Consider the following 24,610-nt stretch of genomic DNA (forward strand, 5'->3'; position numbering starts at 1 on the left):
CACCTCCTGTTCTGTTTGTACAATACATAGCAGGAGAGAGCTCCCATCTGAACTCATCTTCTGTGTGCCACAAAGACACAAATGCTAATGCATCTGATTATGAATATAACAGTTAAAGTTCATTAATCCCTAACACTACCTGACTAATTAAGATAAATGCACACAATATTGGTTTTAAAGTTGATGGACTCTGCTTCCAGTTTACACATTTAAATGGGTAACATTTAATTAAATGTACCTTTAATTTGTTTATGTGTCTAATTAATAGCTTAAAGTGTAATTAAACATAAAGCTCTTAAAATGCTTATTTCTTTCCTTGAATGCAAGAATAGTAAATGTGAGCATCAGAAAATGCAAGTACAACAGAGGGCAAGAATGCTAAAAATTAAAAGAAAAAAAAAGGTAACAGCCTACAGAATCTGAAGGTAATAACCCAATATAAATTAGTGCCTGTCATTATCTGTAGCCAGCTGTTCGTCATTATCTGTTATATAGCAGTAGAACAAATGTGTCAATAAAGCGCTCATTAAAAAGTGTTTTGGATATAAATGCAGATTCTGCATTTACAGGAGTATCAGGGAAAAGAGTGTGAATGACACCAAAATTGACACGTCAGGCTTTGCCGTCTGTTTTTCTGGTGTGGCTGTTTTTCCTGTCTGGGATAACTGATGGAAAATAACCGCACACAGGTTCATCCCCATGTTTCTGTGCCCCTCGACTTCTCAGCTGGAAGGCTCTGCAAACTGAGCTAGCTGTGCCTGCTTCCACAGGCCTTCCTGAATTCCTTCCCTGCCCCACCCCACCCCTGCTTTCTGATGCATGAGATATGGTCTCCAAACGATGAGTTGTAAGCAAGTTCAAAGCTTCTGTTCCTTCCAGGTCCAGTGCTGAGGCTGCCTGGATCAGGTAAAGCAGCAGCCACCTCTTCCACAAAGAGCAAGGGCTGGAGCAGCTCTCCAGGGCAGGCAGGCTGAGGGAGCTGGCCTTGTTCAGCCTGGAGAAGAGAAGGCTCTGGGGAGACCTTACAGCACCTTCCAGTGCCTATAAGGGGGCTCCAGGAGAGCTGCAGAGGGACTTTTTCAAGGACATGGAGCGATGAGACAAAGGGTTTAAACTGACAAATAGGTTTAAGCTGACAGAGAGCAGGTTTAGATCAGATGTAAGGAAGAAATTATTCCCTGTGAGGGTGGTGAGACACTGGCACAGGTTACCTAGAGAAACAGTGAATGCACCATCCCTGGAAGTGTTCAAGGCCAGGCTGGATGGGCCTCTGAGCCACCTGGTCTAGTGGAAGGTGTCCTTGTCCATACTAGGGGGTTGGAAGTCAATCCCTTCCAACCAAAACCATTCTATGACTCAAAATAATCTGTTCACTGGGGAAAAAAACATGATTTATCCCACATTTGTTTTTAATTTATTTCATATTATTTAATAATATTTTAAGCTCCATATGGAGAAAGGAGGAAATCTGAAGGAATTTTCATCTTAGATCTCAGCTGCTACATTATAACAATACAATTCTTCTCTTCTGTACTTTTGCTAATTTCTTCCTCCCTAGGCTATTAAAACTCCCCCTGCCCAGGGGTCCTTGATCTCACCAATACACATGCACAGTTCATGTGTATGATAACCCTTCTCATTTCAGTGGGCACACTTCTTTACTTCATACTGGGTTTGTATTATTTCTTCACAGGTCATGAGTCTGATGCTTGTAGATCTTTCTGGGTTTTCTATAGCATCCAAGGTAGGAATCTGTGCAGCAGAAGGTTGACTGCATCTTTTCTGTTAGAGGCCTGAAGAGAAAAACATCAATGTAGCTCCTTTCTCTACCTCCCTGCAAGTGAAGCAAACCCAGTATGTAAGAGCAGGAGGCTGGGTGTGGAATATAAGTATATTGTATCTGTGCCTTTATAGAGAGATCTGGAGACATCCATTTTGCAGCAATTGAGAAGAAACTGGGTGGGTGGTGTAGAAGAGGGGAACTGTGAAGACCAAATGTTTAGCTGTATTCAACTGTAAACAGAGTGATAGTCAGTAAACAGTTCCTCTGAAGAGAGTAATTAATAGGCACATGTGAAGAGATGGAAAAGAAGATGTATCCTTCTTCAGCAGACATCAAAGGGCAGGCTGGACAGTGAGGAATTGCGCATACGCCAAGGAGGCCACAGCTGTATGTACATTCAGCTAGGAAATGTAATGCAGTGTAATGAGCTAGGGAAAAGAGGAGTGAGGGCTAAGACAGGCGGTGAAAAAGGAGCCCTGCAGTAACAAAGGAAGGAGCAACACGCTCTGGGGATGGAAACAGGAGGGGAGAAGCACAGAGGTCCAAGCAGGTCAGCTCTTTCTGCAGAGGGGTCAAGTTGCAGAGAAGTTTTGCAGGATTAGAAAGAGTGATAAGACAGCACAGTAGGTAACCTCAAAATAAGATAAGGAAACAGAGGAGGAGCCACTGAAATGAATGATTCTTCATTGTGATTCTCCCGCCTCTTGCTACATCTGAAAGCAGAACCCTGTGGCAGTTGGCCAGTTTGACAGGGAAGGCGATAAAAATAAATTACATCCTCTGTTTCCAATACAGACTGAGATGTTTCCAAAAGAATGGGGGAAAGGAACTTATTTGCAGGGAGAAAAGGTACTCAGAAGATCCAAAACTCATTGTTTGTTCTCTATAAAGTGGTGTCATGACTGACTCCATAACGTATGTACTTGGCTCCAAAATGGGATTTTGGAACATTCCACCTCTGGGACCAGCTGCTTTCATGAATGTTTCATTGGAAGACAAATACTAGTTCAAAATGAAGGAAATGCTCTTTTCTGTCTCAAAGAGCACACATGAAGCTGGGAAGAACAAATCAGAGAAACTGAGGCCAAGAAGTTTGAAATTCCCAGTGTCCTGGGTGGTCTTTGTTGTGTAATTCTGTTTGTGTCATCAGTGGAGAATGTTTCCCTTCAAAACCTGACTAACACTTGGACCAGATAGATTTTCCCAATGAATTTGATTTACAGTTGAGCAGAATACATGCATGTCAGTGGTGTGGTTTTGGCCTATTCTTTCAAATCAGGTTTTGTGCCCCAAACAGAGTCTAAAGAAACAGGTTGTCTTCAAACGTCTTGGCCCAAATGGACAGGCATTTTTGCTGTAAAAGTGGCTTAACAAGCACAAATAATCTCTCTTAGACACAGCACTACAGGAGTGTTTTTGCACAACACAAAACCAAAAAATAGTGAAAAGGCAGGACCCTGTAGTATCTAAGCTGAAATGTAGGACCTGTTGTGATAGGACAAGAGGAATGGTTTTAAACTAAAAGAGGGTAGATTCAGACTAGATATAAGCAAGATTTTTTTACAATGAGGGTGGTGAAACACTGGAACAGGTTGCCCAGAGAGGTATAGAAGCCCCATCCCTGGAAATCTTCAAGGTCAGGTTGGATGGGTCACTGAGCAACCTTATCTAGATGAAGATGATCCTGCTCACAGCCAGGAGGGTTAGACTAGATGGCCTTTAAAGGTCCTGTCCAATTTAAACTACTCCTAGATCCTAAGAAACACTCCCTGTTCTCTTGCATGTACTTTCCTCTTGGGCTGTGCTCTGTGCAAAGCGAGGACTGCCCTGCCTTCTCTGACACTTCTGGCTGATGTGTCAGGTGACACATGGAGGGGAAATGTGTCTTGCAGGGACAGTAACTGTGGGTCACATGAGGCAGGGAATTCTTTGCACTCCATCCTGTGCTTAGGCCCAGGCAACTGACCTGTTAGTAATCTACTATCACTCTCCCATTAAAAAAGCAGTCCAAGTTCTTTGTTTAACCACTTCTTGTGGAATAAGCCATGAACTGGAAATGAAAAGAAGATCTCTCCTTACAGATCCAGAACAAATATATTATTTATCTTACCTGGAGATTTGTCCCATACCACTAGTGATTTTCCCAGAGAAAGTTGCTGCATATGGCTAATGGCATTTTTTGAGAGTTAGGCATTCCAAAGATGTCTACTCAAGGGAAGAAATTTCATGTTCCAGCAACTTAGAAACATTGGCTACAGTTACTGCTAAGAATGGAATTGCAATTAGTCTTCTACAATCTTTATAGGCATGCCTGAAAAACAGAGATGTCGATATTGCAAATCCAAGAGGTCAGTGAGGCAGTGTCCTTTGCTGATAGACAACAGACCACTCCTCAAAACTCCCACTTGCAGGGCTGGTGGAGATAACATTTAGTGTGAGACAGAGCAGCTTTAGTTTTAGGGCAGGGGTGCTGCCTCTGTGGTTCTTTGGAATCCTCTTTGCTGGAAAACAACGTTGTATTATCCTCCAGAGATCAGCCAGGGCTGGTCTCCCATCTGTTCATGGATCTGCACCTGTTTTTCATTTCACCAACAGTGGCCACATGGCCTAAGATTGTGGAGGAATACAGAGAAGAAAATGAATGTGTGGCTCAGGCACAGGGGTTGTATTCAGAAGTTCTGAGTTTAAATCCTGACTGTGTAGCATAACCTTGGAAAGTCTTTTCATTTTTGTCTGCCTTACCCTCATCTGTAATGGAGACAAAGGAGTGAGTATTACTCTGGAGCCTTCTCCTTAAACAAGAAATAGAAGAAAACTTTTTTTCTTTGCTTCTTTCTCACCCATTACAGAAGTCTTTACAGAAGTAGATCTCTACAAAACATGTCATTTATGATTAGGAACACCAAACATGTCTCCCATCCATTTCCTGTGCACTCTGAAGAACAGAAGGGAAGTTCCTTAAAGAAACAGCTCAGTTTCTGCCTGTGTGAATGACAACGCTGCTGGGAGATGGCTCCAGTAGCAGAAAACTGATGTACAGGTATTTTGAGTGTTTTTTTGCAACTGGTGCATGGGAATCCAGAGTAGCCACTGTTTGTTGATCTGAGACTGAATCACATTCTAGCTGCAGCTGTGTCAGAGACATACAGAAGCAGATGTGCATCAGCTCCCTGCCTCTCTCATGTCTTGCACTGGCCATGCCATAGATGTGCCATTGTACATTTTGCAGTCCTTACAACACTTGCTTAGAAAAAAGAGGCAAAGTTGTTGCCCCTGCTCTGCCCACTCATTTTATTTCTGGCTTCATCAGCCACACTCTGTGTGTTTATGCTCCAGTACAACAGTTTGGCCACAGCTTCTGTTGACAGTTTGGGGATTGCTTGAGGCTAAAAAAGAGGGTAACTGCTGTCAGGTTCCATGTAAGTTCTCATTGGGCATGGCAATACCAGGCTAACTGGGGACATGCTGACCTCGCCAAGTCCTATCAGATTCTGCAAGGGCCCCTTAAAATGCTCAGTGTCACAGATCCTTGCAACTCACTTTTTGTGAATTCTCAACTCAGGCACTGCAAGCAAGAAAAATATCTTCTCACATATTTTCTGTCCTGACTGGGAATTGAGTTGATTATAACTGATCTCAGAGCTGTTTCTCACCTTGAGCCTCACTCAACATCTATTGAAATCTGCTGGGGTTTGTCATTGACTTCAATAGAATTAGGCTTAGGTCTTTATCAGAAAGTTTGCTGCTTGCTGAAAGTTTGATTTCCATGTGATACATCTGTAAGCTTTCAGTTATCATGCTGCCTTTAAAATGGAAAATTGACAAGCTGTTATCTCTGGGAGCTTGTTGGGTTTAGATTGGTTCCATCAGATCACAAGTAAATTGGCACCAAGCAAGGGTGCTATTGAATTCTTTATGTTTGATCCTCAAATTAAAAGCTACCTGTCTTGTTGGTGTGCACTTGAGATTACCTGGTTTTGTCTGAATTTTGCAGCAATGGAAAGGGCAGGTGTTTTGCATGACCTGTGGATCAGGAGTTTTGTGTCAGCTTCAGAAAACCGCTGGAAGCCTGGGATACAATGTTATGCTGAACACTACAAATTTGCAGTTGCTGTGGCCAGAAGAGACAATTACAATAATTCATTTTGACTTTCTGAGAACTACAAAGTGCCACCTGTAGTTTTTATAAAGTAGTTTTATAAAGGACCATACCTGTCAATTTAACCTGTCATTAGAATTCTAGATTGATTTAATTTCTTCCAATTGTGGAAAGTATGTCGCAGTCTAAGATTTCTTTCCCTCAGTTTCTAGGACTTATTCCTTATCTCTCATCTGAACCTGATGACTTTTATTTCATGTCTCTGGATGTTTCTCTGCTTTCTCCTGTGCCTACTGTGGGACTCTGGCTCTGTACTATCCCATGTAGACCCTGATGCACTGCAGTTAATCAACTTCTAACATTTTCTTCTCACCCATCTTCAGAGTCAGGTATATATTTCAGGACTCCATTCACTCCTAACTCCAGTATTTATATTTTCAGAATTTCAGACTATATCAATTTATCCAGCTTCTGGTGACCCAAATCACCATGCTATTTAAAAATATTTTCATTGAAACTCCTGTGGCTCACACTCTCTCATCAGTTTTGTAAGGCCTACTTATAAAATCAGTTCTTTCTCACTCAGATGTGTAATTTACATTGGACTCAATGGAAACATCCTTTTTACCCAGGAATGGTGAGACCAAGCCTTAAACTAGCAGGCAATGTCAATATGGTACCCACAATGAAGATGTTAATGTTGAAACTGCCAGCTACTGAGATTTTTTTCTCTACTGAAATTTTTCATGACTCGACTTTCTTTTATGGTCTACCTTTAAGTTATTTAAATTATATCAGGTTCTTTCATAAAATGCTATAAATGTGCTTGCTAAAAGGTAAACTAATTTGGACCCAATGCCCTCAAGGTATGGAGTAACTGAAGTGGAAAGGGACCTTTGGAGGTCATCCTGTATAAAACCCCACTGAGAGCAAGGTGAACTTAAAAGTTAGATCCAAGTGTACTTATAAATAGAACAGCAACTATAGAAAAAGGTTGAATTCACCTCATAAAATTAATCATTTATAAAGGATGGGACTTAAAAATATGATGACAGATTATTGCAACAAGGAAGTTGCTATTATATTTTGCTAGGCACCTTCTCACTGTGCATCCTAAAGATAAATTTTGGAGCAAAATCCTACTAATGATTCTAGAATCAACATAAACTCTCATGGAAGTGCACAAATGGCCTGACTCTTCCTTTAACCATATAATGTGCAACAAGTTGACTTAATTTTTTTTTCATTATCTATATGCATTTGTATTTTAAAATATGCATATATTATATTCTACTTTGTAAAAAAAAATAAATAATTAGTATTCCCCCTTATAGAATGATCTTAGTAAAATTAGACATTTGACAGAAATCTGTAAAGTGATTTTTTTTAATATAAAATACTGTTGTAACATTTGCTTTTCTGGTCTTATTCTTTATTTACTATGGTTTTTCGACATCTGTTCCTGTCTCTTTTCATCAAATATTTATCTGCAACAGCTGAAAGAGCCTCATTTGTTTTAATTAAGAATAAGACCACCAAGCTGGGATCACTTCCTTGGCTCTTCCATGGCTTGCACAGACAGACAGTAGATCTTGTGAGGTTTCCTGAGGGTGGCCCATTGACAGGCTTTCCCCCCCTCCCTATATCCTTTTCTGTTGCACCATGTTTATTTTGGGATAGAGAAATGTAATCAGAGCCACATTCCGAGCAATGAAACTTTTTACAGTTAACACGCATGAGAAAGGAGGATGATCTTGTTGTGCTTCATTTGCTGTTTCATTGGAAGAAACTGTTTTCTGATTTGTGACTTCTGGGATGGAATTATCATTGCCACAGAAACATAGGAATAGCAATAAGACCTCTGGTTCAGCATGTCAATACTGACAGAGGCAGCAAGAGCTTAAGTAAAAATTGTAGAAATTCAGCTGAAGAATATGCTACTAACTGAATACATTTTTTGCACTTTTCCTCACTAAGTAATATCTATTTCACCTCTTTTCTTTTTCCCCTTGTTGACTAAAGAAGAGGAAAAAGCAAAGAAGCAGCATAAAATAAATTCTTTGTACAAGGTTAGTATTCTAAGGCAGTGGTACAGGCTTGTGCCTATTGCTACTAGAACTGTTCCAAAGAGTGTTTGGGACATGCTATTTTCAGTTTTATGTATTCTAGAGAAATACTTTTGGAGTGCATAGACTGCTCATGACTGCTAGAAATGTTGAGATGTCTCCTGGCCTTGGGATCCCATTTAAGTTGCATATATAACTGACCTTTCTCAGCCATTTTAATTATCTTAGTCCTTGCCAGCGAGACTGATTTTTACATTAAGCTTTTAGATTTATTTAAGATGAAGGAGACTAATAAGTTTCTTTCATACCCTATTTTCACTTCAAGCTTCATCTTACAAGAAATATAAACATTAAAATAAGCCATTCCTGTGAATCAGCAAATTAAGGCTGTAATATCCTCACCTGGCAAAAATTACCTTCAAAAAAGATCTTACTTCAGTCTCCCTTGGCAGTACATTACAGCAGAGTCGTTAGTGCTTACACAGATATTTCTTACAGTTAGTTAGATACAAAACACTGATTACCTTTAAAATGAGATCTCCTTTCTTTGTAGATTTAATCGGTTTAAAACTTTACAATCTAGAAGGTGGAATTTTTTCAGTTCTGAAAAAAAACTATCAGACTCAAAGCCTGACAGTAATTTGTGCACCTCTTAGTTTACTTTTCAGGCAAAGTAGAAAGAAAGGTAGGCTGATGTGATCTTACATATCAAAAATTACCGCTTTTCAGCTGATTTTTTCCTCATAATACACATACGCAATAGGCATATATATAGCACATTTCATTACACTTTTATAAAAGTTGTTGACTTACCAAGAGGCCAAAGGAGATTTTTATCTCAGCATCTTTTCCAGTTCACAGTATTATCTCCTGTTCCACAGGACATGGTAACTGCATAAGGTTCTCATGTAGATTGGTTCTGCATTTCAGACATATGGATAGAAATGACACAGAATTTTAAAGGCAAAGTTTTTAGAAGGATATTAAAAGCTTAAAATTAAATAAGTTGATCCTACACTGTCCTATACTGATACCTTTTATTTAAGTAACTTTTACAATGACTCACTATATTATATTTACAGTACTATACTGTAGCTTTCTGAGATCTTGATATTGGCATAAAGGAAAAGAATCAATTATGTAACTTGGAACCAGAATTTAATCCTTTCTTTGCAAGACACTGAGACAGGAGACAGCACCATTGCTTAATCAACTGCACAACAGAAGAGCAGGCAGGAACCTAGATTTCCTTTCCAGCACTGCCACTGAATTGAGGGTGACCTTCATCAAATACTCCTTCTACTCTGTAAAATCTAACTATAAATTCTCCTTCTAAAGACATTTGAAATGAGAAAGTACTGCTAAGTACCCTAGATTTGATGCCAATTGCTTACAACAGTAAGTGAAATCAGAGTTAAACTAATTTAAGGGAGACTTTATTAACTAGAAAGATTATGAGCTTGTCAAAGAGATATTAATTAAAGTCTGGGGACTGCTTGCCAGTGTCACTCTAAATTAATTGCTAATGGGTTACTCTTAAAAGTGGAGTGCAGCTGCAAGAACATCAGGCTCAAAGGAAACTCGATTTTGTTTATCATTCATTTTTACTTTGTTTAGCAAAGGATTTCTAAATACCAAAGAAACCTGAAGCTGTTTCTGGCAAGGATTTTTTTTATTACAAAAGTATTTCTATAATCCAAATGGCAGGATTCACACACTTACTATAGAACTTTCTACACTTTTCTATCTTTCTGTAAATTTCTAGTAGTATAAAAACCTTTAGGACTATATCTTGTGTGTTTTTTAAGAGGCAAAGAAGCCAAAAAAGCTAACATAAAGTTAGCAGCAGTTCTAGTGACCCCCAAATCATGTGTGGTTGGTATCATGCTCTTTGGGGATAATATTACCCAGGAGAGCAATTCAGAAGAAGCCAGGGATTTCAAGGCCTCCAGGTTATAGTTAATGTGAGGGCACAGGGTGGGCATGGGTGTGGCAAGTGGTTCATGGCCACTTCTGTGCTTATTTACAGGCTGTGTTGTGCTTTCTGTGTACGAGTTCTGCTGTCTCACAGAAATAAGCGCTTCTGGAAGCCAGGCAGTTCAAGGCTGTATTCTGATCTGACTTAAACTGGGAGTTCCTTTGAAGACAGTATAGCTGCACTGGTAGAAAATGTGGGAAAACAGAACCTGAAGAGTGCAATCCCTGCTGGCAGGCTGAGGCCATGCTGGCAAAAGGCCTTGCACTGAGCTCCCTTCCTTGCCTGTGATCAAGACTGCCCTGCTTCTGATCTTGGACAAGACAGTCAGGCTCCCCTTCCAGTCAGGGTGTGCAGAGGGCTTCTGCAATACTTTCCATTCAATGGCAGTGAGCAGCCACCCATGATGCAGAAAAAATGTACCCCACTGAATATCTGTTGAGCTACTTATTTTGTTATTTTATCCTATCTGATAATATAAGCATTTTCATTAGTCCCTAGGTTAAACAAAAACACAGGTCACTATTTTAAAGGAAGTTGGAGAGATCTGTGCTACCTCATACAGAAATTTTTGAAAGAGTGGGAATTCAGTGAAAGCACTTATATTTATACAGCTCTGTTACAAAAGAAGGAAATGATAAACTGTTATCTTTTTTATTTCTACAGTTTCAATTTGAAAATATGAAAGCTATGACTACATATAATTCTGCTTATTCAGGTATGTTAAATCCTGACAAGACTGTCAGACTCAAAAAGCACAGTTGGGGCTTTGTGGAAATCAGTGACAAAAATAATAATTGATTTTAAAAGATGTCAAAATTGTAACAAAGTGTTTTGGGGTTTGACCTCAGAAAATAGGAATATGATTTACACCTTTCCATATTGTTCCTTCTGTTCAGACTGTCATGATCTTCATCATACTGGGACACTTCAGTTCTTTGGCTTTTATTTTGGATGCTGTGATTTTAGCAGTGTAAATATGAAGTGGTATGGGAATAGGGTATTTGAAGTGCTGATAATGATTCTGCTAATGGCTTGAAGATATGGCTAACACAGCTGTCTCCATATTGCTTGTGAACAAAGTCCTCTTCAGTTTGCTTCACAAAATTATGTGACAAAGTACTACTATTAACTTTCAAAACTCTTTAATACACTAATTAAAATCACCTTCCTAATACTTACAAAACCATCTCAGGAAAGAGTGATGTAGCAGTGTCAAATTAACTGTCCCATTTGGAACATCCAAACTCTAAACCTATGGCTTCAGAACCTCCAGCAGAATTTACCAGACAATTCTGTTCAATACTGACATGACCAATTTCATAGCATTATTCTTAAGGGGGTTTTGAACCATGGCCTGAAGTTTCCATTACTATCTGGTCATCTATTTATCCCTGAGCCATTACTTTTCTACTTGTACACACATATTCTTCTTGTTGTTTTCATAGCTGATATGTGCAGTATGTGACATGTGGAACCAAGGAGGGGGAGCACCAGCAGCTGGAGAAATCTTGATAACAGAAACTTTAAGGAGTGAAGTACAAAGTGTTCCCTGGAAATTAGATAAACTGGAATGATGGAATAGCTTCCTGTGTGCCATGTTTGAAGACTCCATATTTGATATTGCTCCGAGAAGAAAAGAGGAGCACCTGTAGTGCACCATATTGTGACTCCTGTTTGTACAATGCAGAAAGAATTGGCAACAGAGTAAATCCTGTAAGAATACCATAAAAAACAATAAGCTCAGTGCTTCCTGATCATGATGTAATTAAACAATATACACACACTGCAAGGTGGTTGCCATGAAGTGTCTGGTTGGTATCAGGACTCCTTTAGATCCTATGGACAAGGAAGAGGTGTGATTCACAGACCATGCTCAGAGCAGCTCTAGCACCCTGGCTACATGGAAGCTGGCAACCAATTGTCATGAAAAAAAAGTTACCAAATTCCTTAATATTAAAAATGTGTTTAAAAAGAAGGGTCAGAGAAAACACAGTTAAATATGTCCATATTGTCCTACCATGAAAGTATTTTGAACAACTGCTAAAACAACCTATATAAACTATGAGGTTTATAGATACATCATAACTCAGACTCATGACAAGTCTTACTTTACTGGATACTCCAATTTAAGATTTCCAGGCATTCCATCTAATCTTCTAATCCAATAATCCTAAAATCCAGCAATTAAAGAATGTTTTGACAAAGCAACCTGAGGCTCATCCCTCTAATTATGCCACAGAGTTTAGGCTCACTGACTTCAAATAGTCAGGTTTACCCATGTAAAATATGCATTCATTGTGTCTGGATTCACCAGAATCACAGAGACTTCTGCAGAACTCAGCCTGTTAACAGCTTCATCCAAACTGAGACTAAATTAAGAGAAAGGAAATTCTGTTTCCTTGCTGTGAGTTAATGCAATTATGCCTCTAACACAAAGTCATAACCAAGACCCAACAATGTTTAAAAAAACCCAGAATTTAATAATCAGCTTTTAGAAATCCCTCTTATTCTGCCATGTGTGTTAGATTTCTCCTTAATATCTGCCATTTTGCTGGTGTTTCCTATCAGAAGGTGCAGGGCTGATGATTCAGTGAGAGACATTAAATGTACCAAAGCCATGGAGAAATTGGAATCTTCAGCAATGCAGGGAATTTATATTATGTGTTGTTTGTTTTAAGATAATAATGGCATGTATAGGCTTTGCCCCAGAAATGGGACGAGAAATTAAATGATACATTGAAGCTATTGTAGCAGAAACCCATAACAGAGTCATAGAATCATTTAACTTAGAAAAGACCTTTGAGATCATTGGGTCCAACCAAGCTGTTTTTTCAGAATTCTAAACTGGACTCAGGTTAAATATGAAGTCTGCTGAAACAGCATGTGCCTCCAGTAAAGTACTAGTTTGCTAGCAAAACAAATTACAATATTTTCTTTGTGAGTTCTGTTGACCTTCAACCTGGTAAGAGGATAAAATGTTAAAAAAAGCACAAAAATAGACAAAAGTGATTTTTGAAAGTGGAACCTTTGTAATATCTGGATCTGTGTGGAGGAAGGCTTGGATTGTTTGTTGTTTGTTTCGAGGATTTAGGAGGGTAATGAACAAAGCAATTACAAGAGACAACGATATGCAGCTTTTTACTTCTCACAACAATCTAGAGGAATTGAATCCACTGGCTGCCTGGAGTTCATTCTTATAATCCTTCCCTTAACCCTTTCATTTAGTGAGCTCTCAATTTTCCACTAGATGCAACTACAGCTTGCTTTAGTCTGTGCCCAGATTCTTGTTTCATTTTTATGCTGGACAAGAATCCTTCTCTGTAGTGTTTGGTTCCTTTTACATGCATTAGTCTATTCTCAGACCACATCCAGCTTTTCCAGTGTTGGCAGGATTGTTATCAAAAATACAGAGTAAAGTGACATTAGTCAACTGATCACATTGAATCTTTCCTATTTTCCAAATGATCTCCATAACTTCACGGATTTATAATTTTTCTATTGATTTGACACATGCTTTTCACAATACTTAAGCCAGAAGCTAAGGGGTTAAGTGGCTTTTCATCATATATATATTAGTCAGACTGAGGTGAAAGCCATGGCTCAGCAAAGTCTTGCTTAACATGGTTATTAGCATCAAACACTCATTCTAAAGAGGTGTTGTTATGCACCTGCTATTTTAATTCGTATTGGGTTTATTAAAATCAAAACAAAGTGTTAGACTAGAAAGAGAGCAGTGCTATGATCTGCTAGAAGACATAAAATGTAGACAGATTATGAAGTCTGGTATGGATACTGAGTAATGCCTTCATTTAGACTATTCTTTCTGTGTAAAATTTTTAGGTAATATCTTCAGCAGAGATAACTGGCACTGAAGACACACGGTTTATATCAGCAAGATCTGGGTCCCTTTTATCTTGCATAAAACACGAATTACTAGCTTTTAGGCAGTTGCCTTGCCCACTGTGGTTCTCTAAAGAAGAGGTGTGAAGGAAATAGTATTTGTAAGCAAAAGCTGAAAAGTGTTTCCGTCTTGCAAGGCACCCACCCTTGAGCACTCTTCACAACAGGATACTGAGCTAGATGGGCTTTTGGGCTGACCCAGCATTGGTGCCCTTAACCTTTTCTTACCTCCTATCACCTGGAACAATGCCTGTTGTTTCTCTTTTGCTTCTAGTCCTGGTCGGACAGAACCAGGTAAGCAAATGACTGTACTGCAGAATCCATCTGCTGGGATCAAACCCTTTGTGTGAAGCACTGAAATGGATCCTTTCTGCCAGAATTCTCACTACCAAGTGAGAAGTTGGTATGCTTTGTTACATTGGTATGCTTTGGATCTTCTCTTTGCCAACAGGGGAATCATGCATTTTTAATTATAGAGTGGGCTACACATTTTGCCACCTGGACACTTAAAATACTGATCAGGAGTTATTCCAAGAAGTACAGACTGCCTGTTGCAGTTGTATCTTGCAATGCTGCTGACATCCTGCTCTGTGTCCCAGGATATGAGATAATAATATGCATTACCTCAGCTAGGAAAGATGAAAAAGAGAACATTGCTTGTCAATAGACATGGATGAAACTGTTTCTCAGAAATCAGGTGACCTGAAACTCTGCTATAGCAACTCTAAGTCTTCAAGATTGCATTAATTTTCATAATTTGAACAGCACATGAATAAAGAATTTTAAAGACTTAAGATGAATAAAGAAGAAAGATTTAGAAAGTACTGAAATATCAACCAAGCCTGGGGATCCAAGAGATGCTTAATTGCAATGAGAAAAGGAATGAAATGTAAATGTCAAAGCATACAGAATACTCTGGTAGTATCTGTAACTACTTAGTGAAAAAACTGAATAGATCAGATCTTCTTTCCAAGTCTAGAGATTTTTTAGTACACAGATGGCCTAGAACTCAGTGGAAACAAAAGTATCACATCATAAGTCATTTGTTTAAAATACTCTGTGTTTATATAAACTATGAGTTAGACATAGCATTACTGTAATACCGTGGTTGAGCAATCAGGCACTCAGGGGTCAGAAAACGCTGCACAGGTCAAACCACAATCATAATTCTCCTCTTTTCTTGCTTATGCATGAAAATATGAGCGTGGATGGTCCACTGACTTATATCAATGGGCCTGAGTGAACCAATAGGGTTTAACACCCCTGACCACCTTCACCTGGGGCCTCTACTCACATTCCTGCCCATGGGCTCAGGGGCTTCATTTAAGCTCGGTCATGGATGTTTAGTCTCTGCCTGAGCTGCATCTTAGGTGTGCCTGTGCTTGGCCATCGATCCTGCTCATCAGGTCATGAGCTGGGCAGATTTTCCAGCTTCCTTTCACATGTATTGTCCTGCCTGATGATTCCTGGGCTGACCATCCCTGAAGACTGCCTGCCTTGATGCTGCACCTGCCTTGCCATTGCAGACTCACCTGGTCCTTGGACTTTGCTTAACCCCTGCTGCCTTCCCTACTCTCTTGTTCTGGTGTTGTGGGATGGAGCTCTGGCTGATAAGGCCTCTACCATGCTGGCTGTAATATCATGGGTGGCTTCTTTGGTGGGAGCCAGCCCCTGCTGTCACCTGACCACTTTATCTTACCACTTCTATTTCTTAAGAGGGAGACTGTGACTTTCCCATGAAGTCCTACTTCTCCAGAAAGACATGAAGGCTAAGTCTGCATTCAGAATTTGCAGCTACAGATTACTGCTTAAAAAATGAGATTCAGTTAGTAAAATCTTAGAACTACCACAACAGTAGGGTAACATAATACTAATGAATTGTATATTGAAACTCAGTTAGGTATAATTTTCTCAAAAACTTGAAGTGACATTTTATAAGAGATTTCACAAAACCATTTTTATTGGCCTACTAAAATTTGTTTCTCTTTTTGAATTTGTTTTCAAAAACTTCCATATTTCAGTTATGAAAACTAGGATTTATTTTAACAAAAAAATAATAATTGGAGATTGTTTATAAAATTGTGTCAAAAATACAGAAGTGTTCTACCTCTGCTATTAGCTCTTCTAAGACCAAAAGTTCCATAGAAAACATCAAGAGAAAGTTGGAGCAGTCTCAAACTGGCCAAGCATTACATGTTTCTGGACTTCAGTGGTTGTAAAGAGAAGAGGTGAAAATTTCTGGCATCTTGGAATTTGGTGGCCCCTGTCGATTTCAGGGGAAACAACATCTTGCCCAATGGCTGGAACAGCGAGACCATTCTGTTGAATGAAACATTTCCAGAGACAAAATAAAATAAATAATAATAAGAAAAAAAGTTAGGAGATGGCTCTTGGAAAGATTTACAATGCACAAGAGAAACCTAACTGACAAAAGAGATACTGCTCAAAGGCATTCTCATGGACAAAATATGTGCTTATTTTGCGAAGCCAAGGAAACTTCAAGTACTTAAGGGTGGGGGTGTGTGCATGTGTGGAGATCTTAACCTGTTGCACATTAGCAAAGTATGGTTAGAAAACAGCTAGCAGTGGCTTTGGCATTGGAAACACTAAGGCCAGTACCTAAGCAGTCTCTAGTCTGCCGAAGTTCATTTGCCAGTTTCAAGATGAAATTGCAAAGACTTTTTCAGAGTTGGAGAAATCTGAAATCAGAAGAGATTGGGGGGGGCGAAGAGAAGGGGAAGCATTAGATGGGGAAAAAACAGTCTTTTGAAGTTTTGTAGGCAAGGCAAGATCTGGATTTGTGCCTTTAAAGCAAACCTTCCTGATGTTACAAATTCAAAAAAACTCATTGTGGCCAAAAGCCACATGGCATGCACTTATCTTTGAGAGGAAGGGGGAGGGAGAACAGTTCACAAGCAGGAAATGGCTTCCAGGTGTCTCCCTACTCCAGTGCACAACTCGATCACTACAAACCAGCAGTGCCAGGTTTAGTAGTCCCAGCTGTCTTGCTGCTTCTCAGGGATTTGGACTAATCATGCATTATCACAGTCTTTCTCCTGGTGACAAAGCATAACCCTGGCTCTGGAGCTATGCTTGAACAGCTTACAGGTTGTGGGTGATTGAAAAAGTTACAGGTAGTCCTTCTCAATCAAGTATGAGCATGTGGAAATAAGCAGGGTACATATACCTCAGTCTGCGTAGGCACTCAGACCCATGTGCGCAGAAATTCAAACCACATCTGTTTCTGGAACTGGACAACAAAATCAGTTCCTCTGCTGCTTGGTGTGTTGTGGAAGGAAGTAACTGAATGTGGCACTCTCTTTCCATCACCGAGCTCTGTACAGCTGGCAGAGGGAGGAAAAGATACATTTAATTTCTTCTACTTCCATGTTGGTTTCAGGTTTTTTCCCTCCCTTCTTTCAGCAGCAGAAACACTTCTTTGTTGGGTATTATTCTTTCTTTGTACAATTGTGGTAGGAGAAGCTTCACAAGCCTCATCCCATCTTGTTAGTTAAGAATATAACAAAAAATGAATTCAGTTGTATCTCACAGAAAGGAAAACTAGTTTTAAAGAGTATTGTTTAAACATTCTTTTTGCCTTTTCCTCATGCAGAAGTTTGAAGTTGTAGCATTAAGCTGACAGTAGAGTGCTGCTATCCATTTTACTCTATTATTTACATCAGTAGGAGGTCACGGTGCAGCAGAACAGTGTCCTTTTATTTGGCAATGCAGTGTTTTTTCCCAGCTGAGTAACTCTACTGTTTTCTGGTTAACCAGAATAATTTTAACATTCAACAGGGAACATGACATCTTGAGGAGGAAAAAGGAATAATAAAGAAAACTAACAGTAATTTTATTTTGATTGAGTATATTGTGTCACAAAATAGTGATTCACTTGGCTATAGAAGCAATGAATGTTCGCATTCTTGGTGCTGGTGAAAGCTTCTCCATTGCTTCCCCAAGAGATACTGTTTTCATTGTGCTCTCTGGAGGATCATTTTGAACAAAACCCTTGAAGTTTGCATTCAAACATAAAATTTTTAGTGACTATTTCCCATTTAAAGATGAGTGAAAATATAGCAAGCAGTTCCTTGGTGTGGAAAAGGCTGTATATAATGGCAATTTTCTCAAGATGCAAGAGAAGTTTTCCTGAGCCAATGGAAGAACAGATTAGTGAAAAGCTTAATGAAGTAAATATTTTAGCCAAAAGCAGTCTGAAGTGCAGGAATTAGCAGTGCATTTTCATGGCAGTGCAAAAGGTGAGATGGATGGCATGGCACCAGCCAGCAGCAGCCACTCACACTATGCCTGTAGGAGTGCACTGGCAGTCGCTACAAGCCTGGACCGTGGCTTATGAACAACTCTTTAATGTGACAGGTTGCATTATTATATTGGGCACAAAAGGAACCAAGCCACCACCTTCTGTCCTTCTCGGTCTTTGTTTTCTCACAGTAACAAACACTCTGGTGATAAATGCTCCTGCATCGTGGTGTGCTGGGTCTATCAGCACTCAATATTCAGCTGATGATTGCATGAAGCCTTGAGATATTTCCACAGAGGTGTAGGGTCACATTTTTGTTTTTCTCATCCCACTATTTAATATTGTAAATTTTAAACTCTATTTCTCAGTGTGTGAGAAACTCTAAAAAGCTTTAAGCTGTAATCCACAAATTCTATTGTCAAAACAGGAAAACTCTGTATATCCAAGGTTTTATTACCTATTTTTTGTCTAACTGCCTAGTTTCTTCCCAGATCAGTCTGTTTCAAAATTAAGCAGACTACTCCTGCACCAGATGTCCAGATGCTCCTCGGGAGAGCAGAGTTGTTTTTCAATTGGCTCACTGTCTTTTAATGAGGCAGGGGACTTGTGACCTCAGTGCATTGTGGCTGATAAATGGTAGGATGTACCCACATATACTCACAGAAAACCTGCAAACAGAAATGAGTTGCGGGTAATCTCTAGACTTTCCTAGGGAAAGGCAATCCTGTGGGCAAACACTTACGCAGAAAGCTAATGCTTTATAACATGTGATTTTAAACTGCCAGTGCACAAGCCTGTCAACATTTATTTCCAGGTTCTCTGATCCTTTTTATTAGTTTCCTGTCTTGCTTTAATCTTAACCAAGTCACAGAAAGGAATGATTTTCTTTTGTTAACAAATATTCAAATTTTTTCTTCAAATCTGCTTGCATGTCTCAAGGATCTGAAAGGGTTAAAAATGTGGTTGTTTTTTTTTTTTTGTTTTTTTTTTTACTGCTTGAAAGTAAAGTATGCTCTTAAACAAAAAGTTATGTAACTTTTACCAAATAATATCACATGCTAGACCATTATACTAAAATCTGATCAGATAAGTAAGCTTTGCCTTCATTAAGGGCTTTAATCTTGACTATACTCAGGGCAGCTTCTAAACAACAACTTTGGAGTTTTCCTCCAAAGGCTCTTTCGTGCTCTAGTCTGAAATTTTTCAAGCAACTAATACAATCAATGTTTTGAAACACTGAATCAAAAGCAACACTTTTTCCCCTTTGTTTTTAAAAGTAACAGGGTGATGACAGAAAAACTTTCCTTTGGCTGAGTGTTACAAATACCCAAAAGCTAAATCCTAGTCTGGGTTGTTGTTTTTGTTTTTTTTTTTAAATTATTTTATTTTAATGTCTTTCTCCAAGATCTCTTTTCTGAGATGCATTTGAGCCTTAGATCTCTTTGCTTGCATTGCTACAAAACTGATGAAAGTCTGAGATCTCAATCAAAGGCTTAACAAAACAATAATCCTCTATTGCCCTAATTCTTCTCGGAAACATCTCTCTCTGACAAGAACAGTCCCTAAGCTTTTACATCTTTTTTTCTGCTTAAAATTGCTTTCCTAATTAGAAGGAATTGTTTCCTTCCCAAGCCTTTGTGCCTGAAGAACACTGTATTTATGGGAAAAATCTCTCAGACTCTTTAGCTCTCTGTCCTCAAATACCATGATAGTGATTGCATTCTACATCCTCCAAAAGTTCCAACTTCCTTTATAAATAAGCAGAAGAATTCAGTTACATTCTTCATCAACCCAATTTCATTTGAAGAAAAATCAGAAATAGCAGTAGTAATCATGAATCACAGACTTCATGCATAGTGTAAACACTAACTTTCAAGCACAACTTTACAATTTAAAATTAATTTTCTTTTTCCAGATATATTTACCTTTTTCACTTCCATATTAACCCTGAGTTTTTAGACATCATATTAAAGAGGAATTTGAATCAGAATGTGTGAACCCAGTACAGGTAGAATTAGTTAAGTATTGGACATTGAGAAAGGAATGTAAAACAGATTTCCATACCAAAGGGTTTGGGGTTTGTTGGTTTTTTTTTTTTTAACTCAGCAACTGCCCATCCTTATGTGATAAAGGCCCCATTACAAAAAGGTACTTCTGCAGGAATAGTATCAGTAGTTTCAAGTATCTGAGTAATTCTGTCCACCTAGGTTGGACACATGCTCAGATGTCATCCTGACTATGTTTGTCATAATAAACTTACCTGCCAGCAAATCTGGGTGTGCTAACTGCTGACATGGACTGTGCTCATGGAAGCTCTTGACAAGCTGCAACAAGATTTGGAGGGTCATGAACAATCAATTAAAACACATGAATTTGAGTACAGCTGAAAACCAGATACTTCATACTAAATGAGATGGCTCCAAGTAGTGTGGTTTGGAAGAGCATTGAATGAAATGTGTTGGTGCCTGTTGGAAGTGTTCAGTGTGAAGATGTGACGATGGCCATGGCTCCCATGTCTAAGTGGTTGTTTAAGCACCTATCCAGTAGGCATGGCTGCACCTGATCTGATACTCTTGCTTCAGAAGTGAATGGAAAATGCTGCTCTAACAACTGACTGTCTCCTTCTGTGAATACACTATTTAAATGTGAGAGGAGAAGATTGAAGCTGGAGTAATCATCTGTCTTGCACTTAGCAGGAGCCCAGCTTAGAAAGGCCACCACTGACTCACGGCAAGGTCTTAAATTCACCTCCATCAGATATTGCAATCTGGCAATGGACCATTTTTCCTCATTCAAATTCACATCTCAGTAAGGATGTTGCAAACACAGAAAAGGTCCAGGTGTTGAGAATGATTAAAAACAATCTGAAGAGACTTTTGTAATGCCAGATTTGTAAACACTTGTGCTACTGAGCTGAGACAGAAAGCAAGATCATGGGGTTATGTAAAGCAATGAGTATCAGTACCAATGTTTCCATTGCAGTCCTATTGAATAAGACAATATACAATAAAAAAGAATAGATATTAAAATATGGTTTTACAAATATCACTTTCCTTCATCTAGGTAGCTAAATACAACAAGATATTAGTCTGATGGGATTAAAAATATGACTAAATAGTTAAATGAATTACAATATCATCTTCTTATGTTCACTAGGTCAAGAAACTTTATTTTTCAGAAAAAAACCTTGATTACTAGTTGGGAATGGAAAGTGCTGCATACTTTGGGCATACATAATATTTTTAATTAAAAAAATGTTCTAGAAAATATTTTTTTTTATTCTGAATTACTCTCCTTAATTAATCCAAAAATTGCCTCTAAAAATCCTTGAACACATGGATTTACACCCTAGAATTTGAAGTCCTGTTTCTATGGCAGATGCTACTTAAGCCCTTCTTTTGACATCCTAGGAAGAACATGGAAGAGGCTGCTTTTGCTTTTTACTGCTCGCAGCTCCATGAGGGAGTTATATTTCTGAGTAAAGTTTGCAATGTGACATTAATGATGAATATGTACATCTATACTCTAACAAGATCTTCTAAATGAAGGGTCACCCTATAGCTTGTATAGTTTCACAGGTATACAGCTGGAATACAAGAGAAAGTAGAGGAAGGACTTGTCTTTCTCGTAGTTTGAGTCTGCTCAGGGCCAAAAGTTGGCAGACTGCAAAAAGAAACTTGTGCATCTGGACAAGGAATATCAGAACAGAGAAGTGCTGAACTGATTTGAAAACAAGCAAAATCTGTGAAACAGATCTGATCTTTTGAAGAGCCAGCACAGAGCTGCAGAAATGACAGAGCAGAGGGGCCATGCTGAAAACTGACTGCATCATCAGCACTCATGGCAATGGGAGAACTCTCTGGATTGACAACAAATAAGCCGATCAGGCAAAATACACTCAGCTGCTTCACAGGTCCACATGCAAGCTCGGAGGAAGCTGAAATGCACAGCAGAGCCAGCTGGCTGTTCCCGAGGGTGGGCCCACTGCCAGGCAGCTGTGACAGGGGGAGCCAGACTCAGTAGCCACCCCCTGATGACCTGGGCTACCCTGGGATTGACTGATCCTCTTTATTAGGAAGGGAGAAGTTGACTACACTTTGTGAAAATAGCCATAGATTTTGTTAGTTATTATTTAAAAATATCTATACAGCCCATGTCCTACAGTCTGCTGTTTGCATTACAAAATAATGAAGAGCAGAACATCTCAGAGTACAAGAAAAGGTTTAATTCATTTTTTCCCCAGAGGGAAGTTAGAAATGAAACTAGCAAGAGCTTTGAGACATGGCTATCTTGCCAGAAAGAACTGTAGATATTGAAATGGAACCTCTTTGCTACCAATTTAGAAATTCAGGTTTTGAGCCTCTTCTATGTTGTTTTTTAAATTTTCTAATGTGATTCATTGTTTATTTTTTAAACATTTAATGCCTCTGTTAATTCTCTACTTTCACATATGGAAAAGGGTATGCCTGGATGTGGCTGGATAAGGACACATTTCAAAGACAGCGTAACACTGATCACAGAAGGAGGCTGTCAAAGCCATTTCATAAGCACAGGTCAGCACATTTGTAAAATGAGATATTTGTCTTTCTTCAAGAATTAGAGGTATCCCTTCAGTAAAGTACTAGAAGATGCTTAAGTGCAAACACTGCCTGCTGCCCCTGCTAATGCAACAAAAATAAACAAATATTTTCACTGTACCTCAGAAAAGAAACATCACTGACACCCCCTACCACTCCTGTGTTTTGCTATAGGGTATTAACAGGAAAACACAATATATGTATTAGGATGCCACCCCTTCTCACCTTCATGGATTTCAGAAAGGAAATGATGAGTGTTTCCATATATTGTTTTTTCACTCCAGAAAAAAGAATGAAAATAATTTTCCGTACCCAGTTTCTGCACCTGGGGCCTAAATGAAGGGAAGTAGGTAAATAGTTCCAAGTAATTAATGTAATGACTCAGAGGGGCCGCCACAGAAGGAAAGGGGAGTTTCTCCAGTTTAAATGTTTGCATTCATGCTTTGCCTAAAGCAAAACAAACTGTCTTCTGGTTTGCATTTTCCCAACGAAAATTTCCATTTGTCTTATTGACATTCCAGCATGTGCATCATTTACAGCTTTCATTGTTTGAAATATGCAAGTACTGTACATTGCAAGATTTTTTCCCTGAGCTTTTAAGATTTTCTAGAATTGCAGAATGAGCTGTAAAAAGTGAACCAGTAAAGGTAGACTCAATGTAGAACGTGTTGAGTAATTTTTTTAAGTGGCTGCAGCTTAGAGGTACTGTGATGTTTGCTGTAGTGGAGTCTCCAACCCTGAATGAAGTGCATTGGTGTTTTCACACTTCAGGAAAAGAGAATCCACTACAGGAATGACTAAAGTTGATAAGTTACATCCTGACTGGCCATTATAAAGAAAAGATGATGGGTCTTGAGTTCCATCTGTTTCTGATATTCTGGTCCTTTAATGTGAACTTCAGAGGTGTGAAAATCTACAAAATACATTCTTGAACTCTCTCCTAGAGTTAGAAATTTATGTTAACCTGTTCTTATAAAATGGGAGCACAAGCATTATCTGTTTTACCTAATAGCTCAGTGAAAAGAAGATTAGTGATCAGGGGAAGTCCATGTTTGAGTCTTGACTCTGAGGGTATAAGGTTTGCCTTTCTAACCTTCCATTTTAAGAACCTCAGTATAAGGGATGTTTAGGGGAAACACTTCTAGTTTCTCCTAGGGAAGTGAAAACACTGCCCACCAGAAATACTGTGAATGGAAAGAGAACTAAGTATGACTATTTGTCTTAATAGTTTGTGTTCTTAAGGTTGGAAGAGGCCTAGGTTTTGTTTGGTCAAATCTCTTTCTACTTAATCCTGAGGAGGAAAGCCCTGTGAGACAAAATCCTTGTCTCTGGCTGATCATTGCACCTCCCTATTACACGACTTGTAACAGAAATATTTCCCACCATCAGACCTCAGGCAGCAACATTTCTTTGTTGAAGAGACTTGCCTGATGAGTGGGGATAGTTAATTTTTGCCAGCTCTCACAAAGAATTTTTTTTGACTATTTTAAGCCTGCAGTCCCAGTCCTAGGTAACACCAAGACCACTTTGTATGATCCAGGGACATGCTGTAACCTGCAAGCTGCTAGTGATGACTTTGATGTGGAAGCTGGAGACTGGAACAAGGACAAGTTCATCTCATTGGAAGCCAGCAAACAGCTATTGAGCTTGGCCTATGCTTACAAGGTTTCCTAATGTAGTGGTCTTGGCAAAGTCTCCTTAGAATAGATGCTGCTGAATTCGGCTAATGCTCAGAGGCCTTCCCCAGGAAAAACATGCTGCACTGACTTCTGTGCATCAAACTGGGCCACTGGTGAAGTCCTAGAAAATAGACTGAGTTCACATCTAACAGTACCATGTCAGGGTAAGTGTATGCAGTGTAAGAAGCAGAGTAGCTGTTGCTAGGAAAAGTTTGAATTGGGCGAACTCTGCTTCTGTAGTATCTGTTTCATCTCCTGCCAGTCTAA

General features: G+C 39.1%; 1 protein-coding gene across 1 annotated transcript in view; it reads right to left on the minus strand.

Annotated features, from left to right (window-relative positions):
- Positions 1–872: 872 nt before the first annotated feature.
- LOC131583205 (chromosome alignment-maintaining phosphoprotein 1-like) overlaps positions 873–24,610 on the minus strand; it is a 31,733-nt gene continuing 7,995 nt past the window's right edge. The window contains exons 5-8 of the mRNA XM_058847072.1: positions 20,348–20,411; positions 17,014–17,170; positions 8,762–8,867; positions 873–994 (exon numbers count right to left, since the gene is read on the minus strand). Coding sequence (XP_058703055.1) covers positions 8,804–8,867; positions 17,014–17,170; positions 20,348–20,411 — 285 coding nt within the window. The 3' untranslated portion in view covers positions 873–994; positions 8,762–8,803. The remainder of the gene's footprint in view (positions 995–8,761; positions 8,868–17,013; positions 17,171–20,347; positions 20,412–24,610) is intronic.

Source organism: Poecile atricapillus, chromosome 11 (assembly GCF_030490865.1).
Source record: "Poecile atricapillus isolate bPoeAtr1 chromosome 11, bPoeAtr1.hap1, whole genome shotgun sequence".
Taxonomy (NCBI): domain Eukaryota; kingdom Metazoa; phylum Chordata; class Aves; order Passeriformes; family Paridae; genus Poecile; species Poecile atricapillus.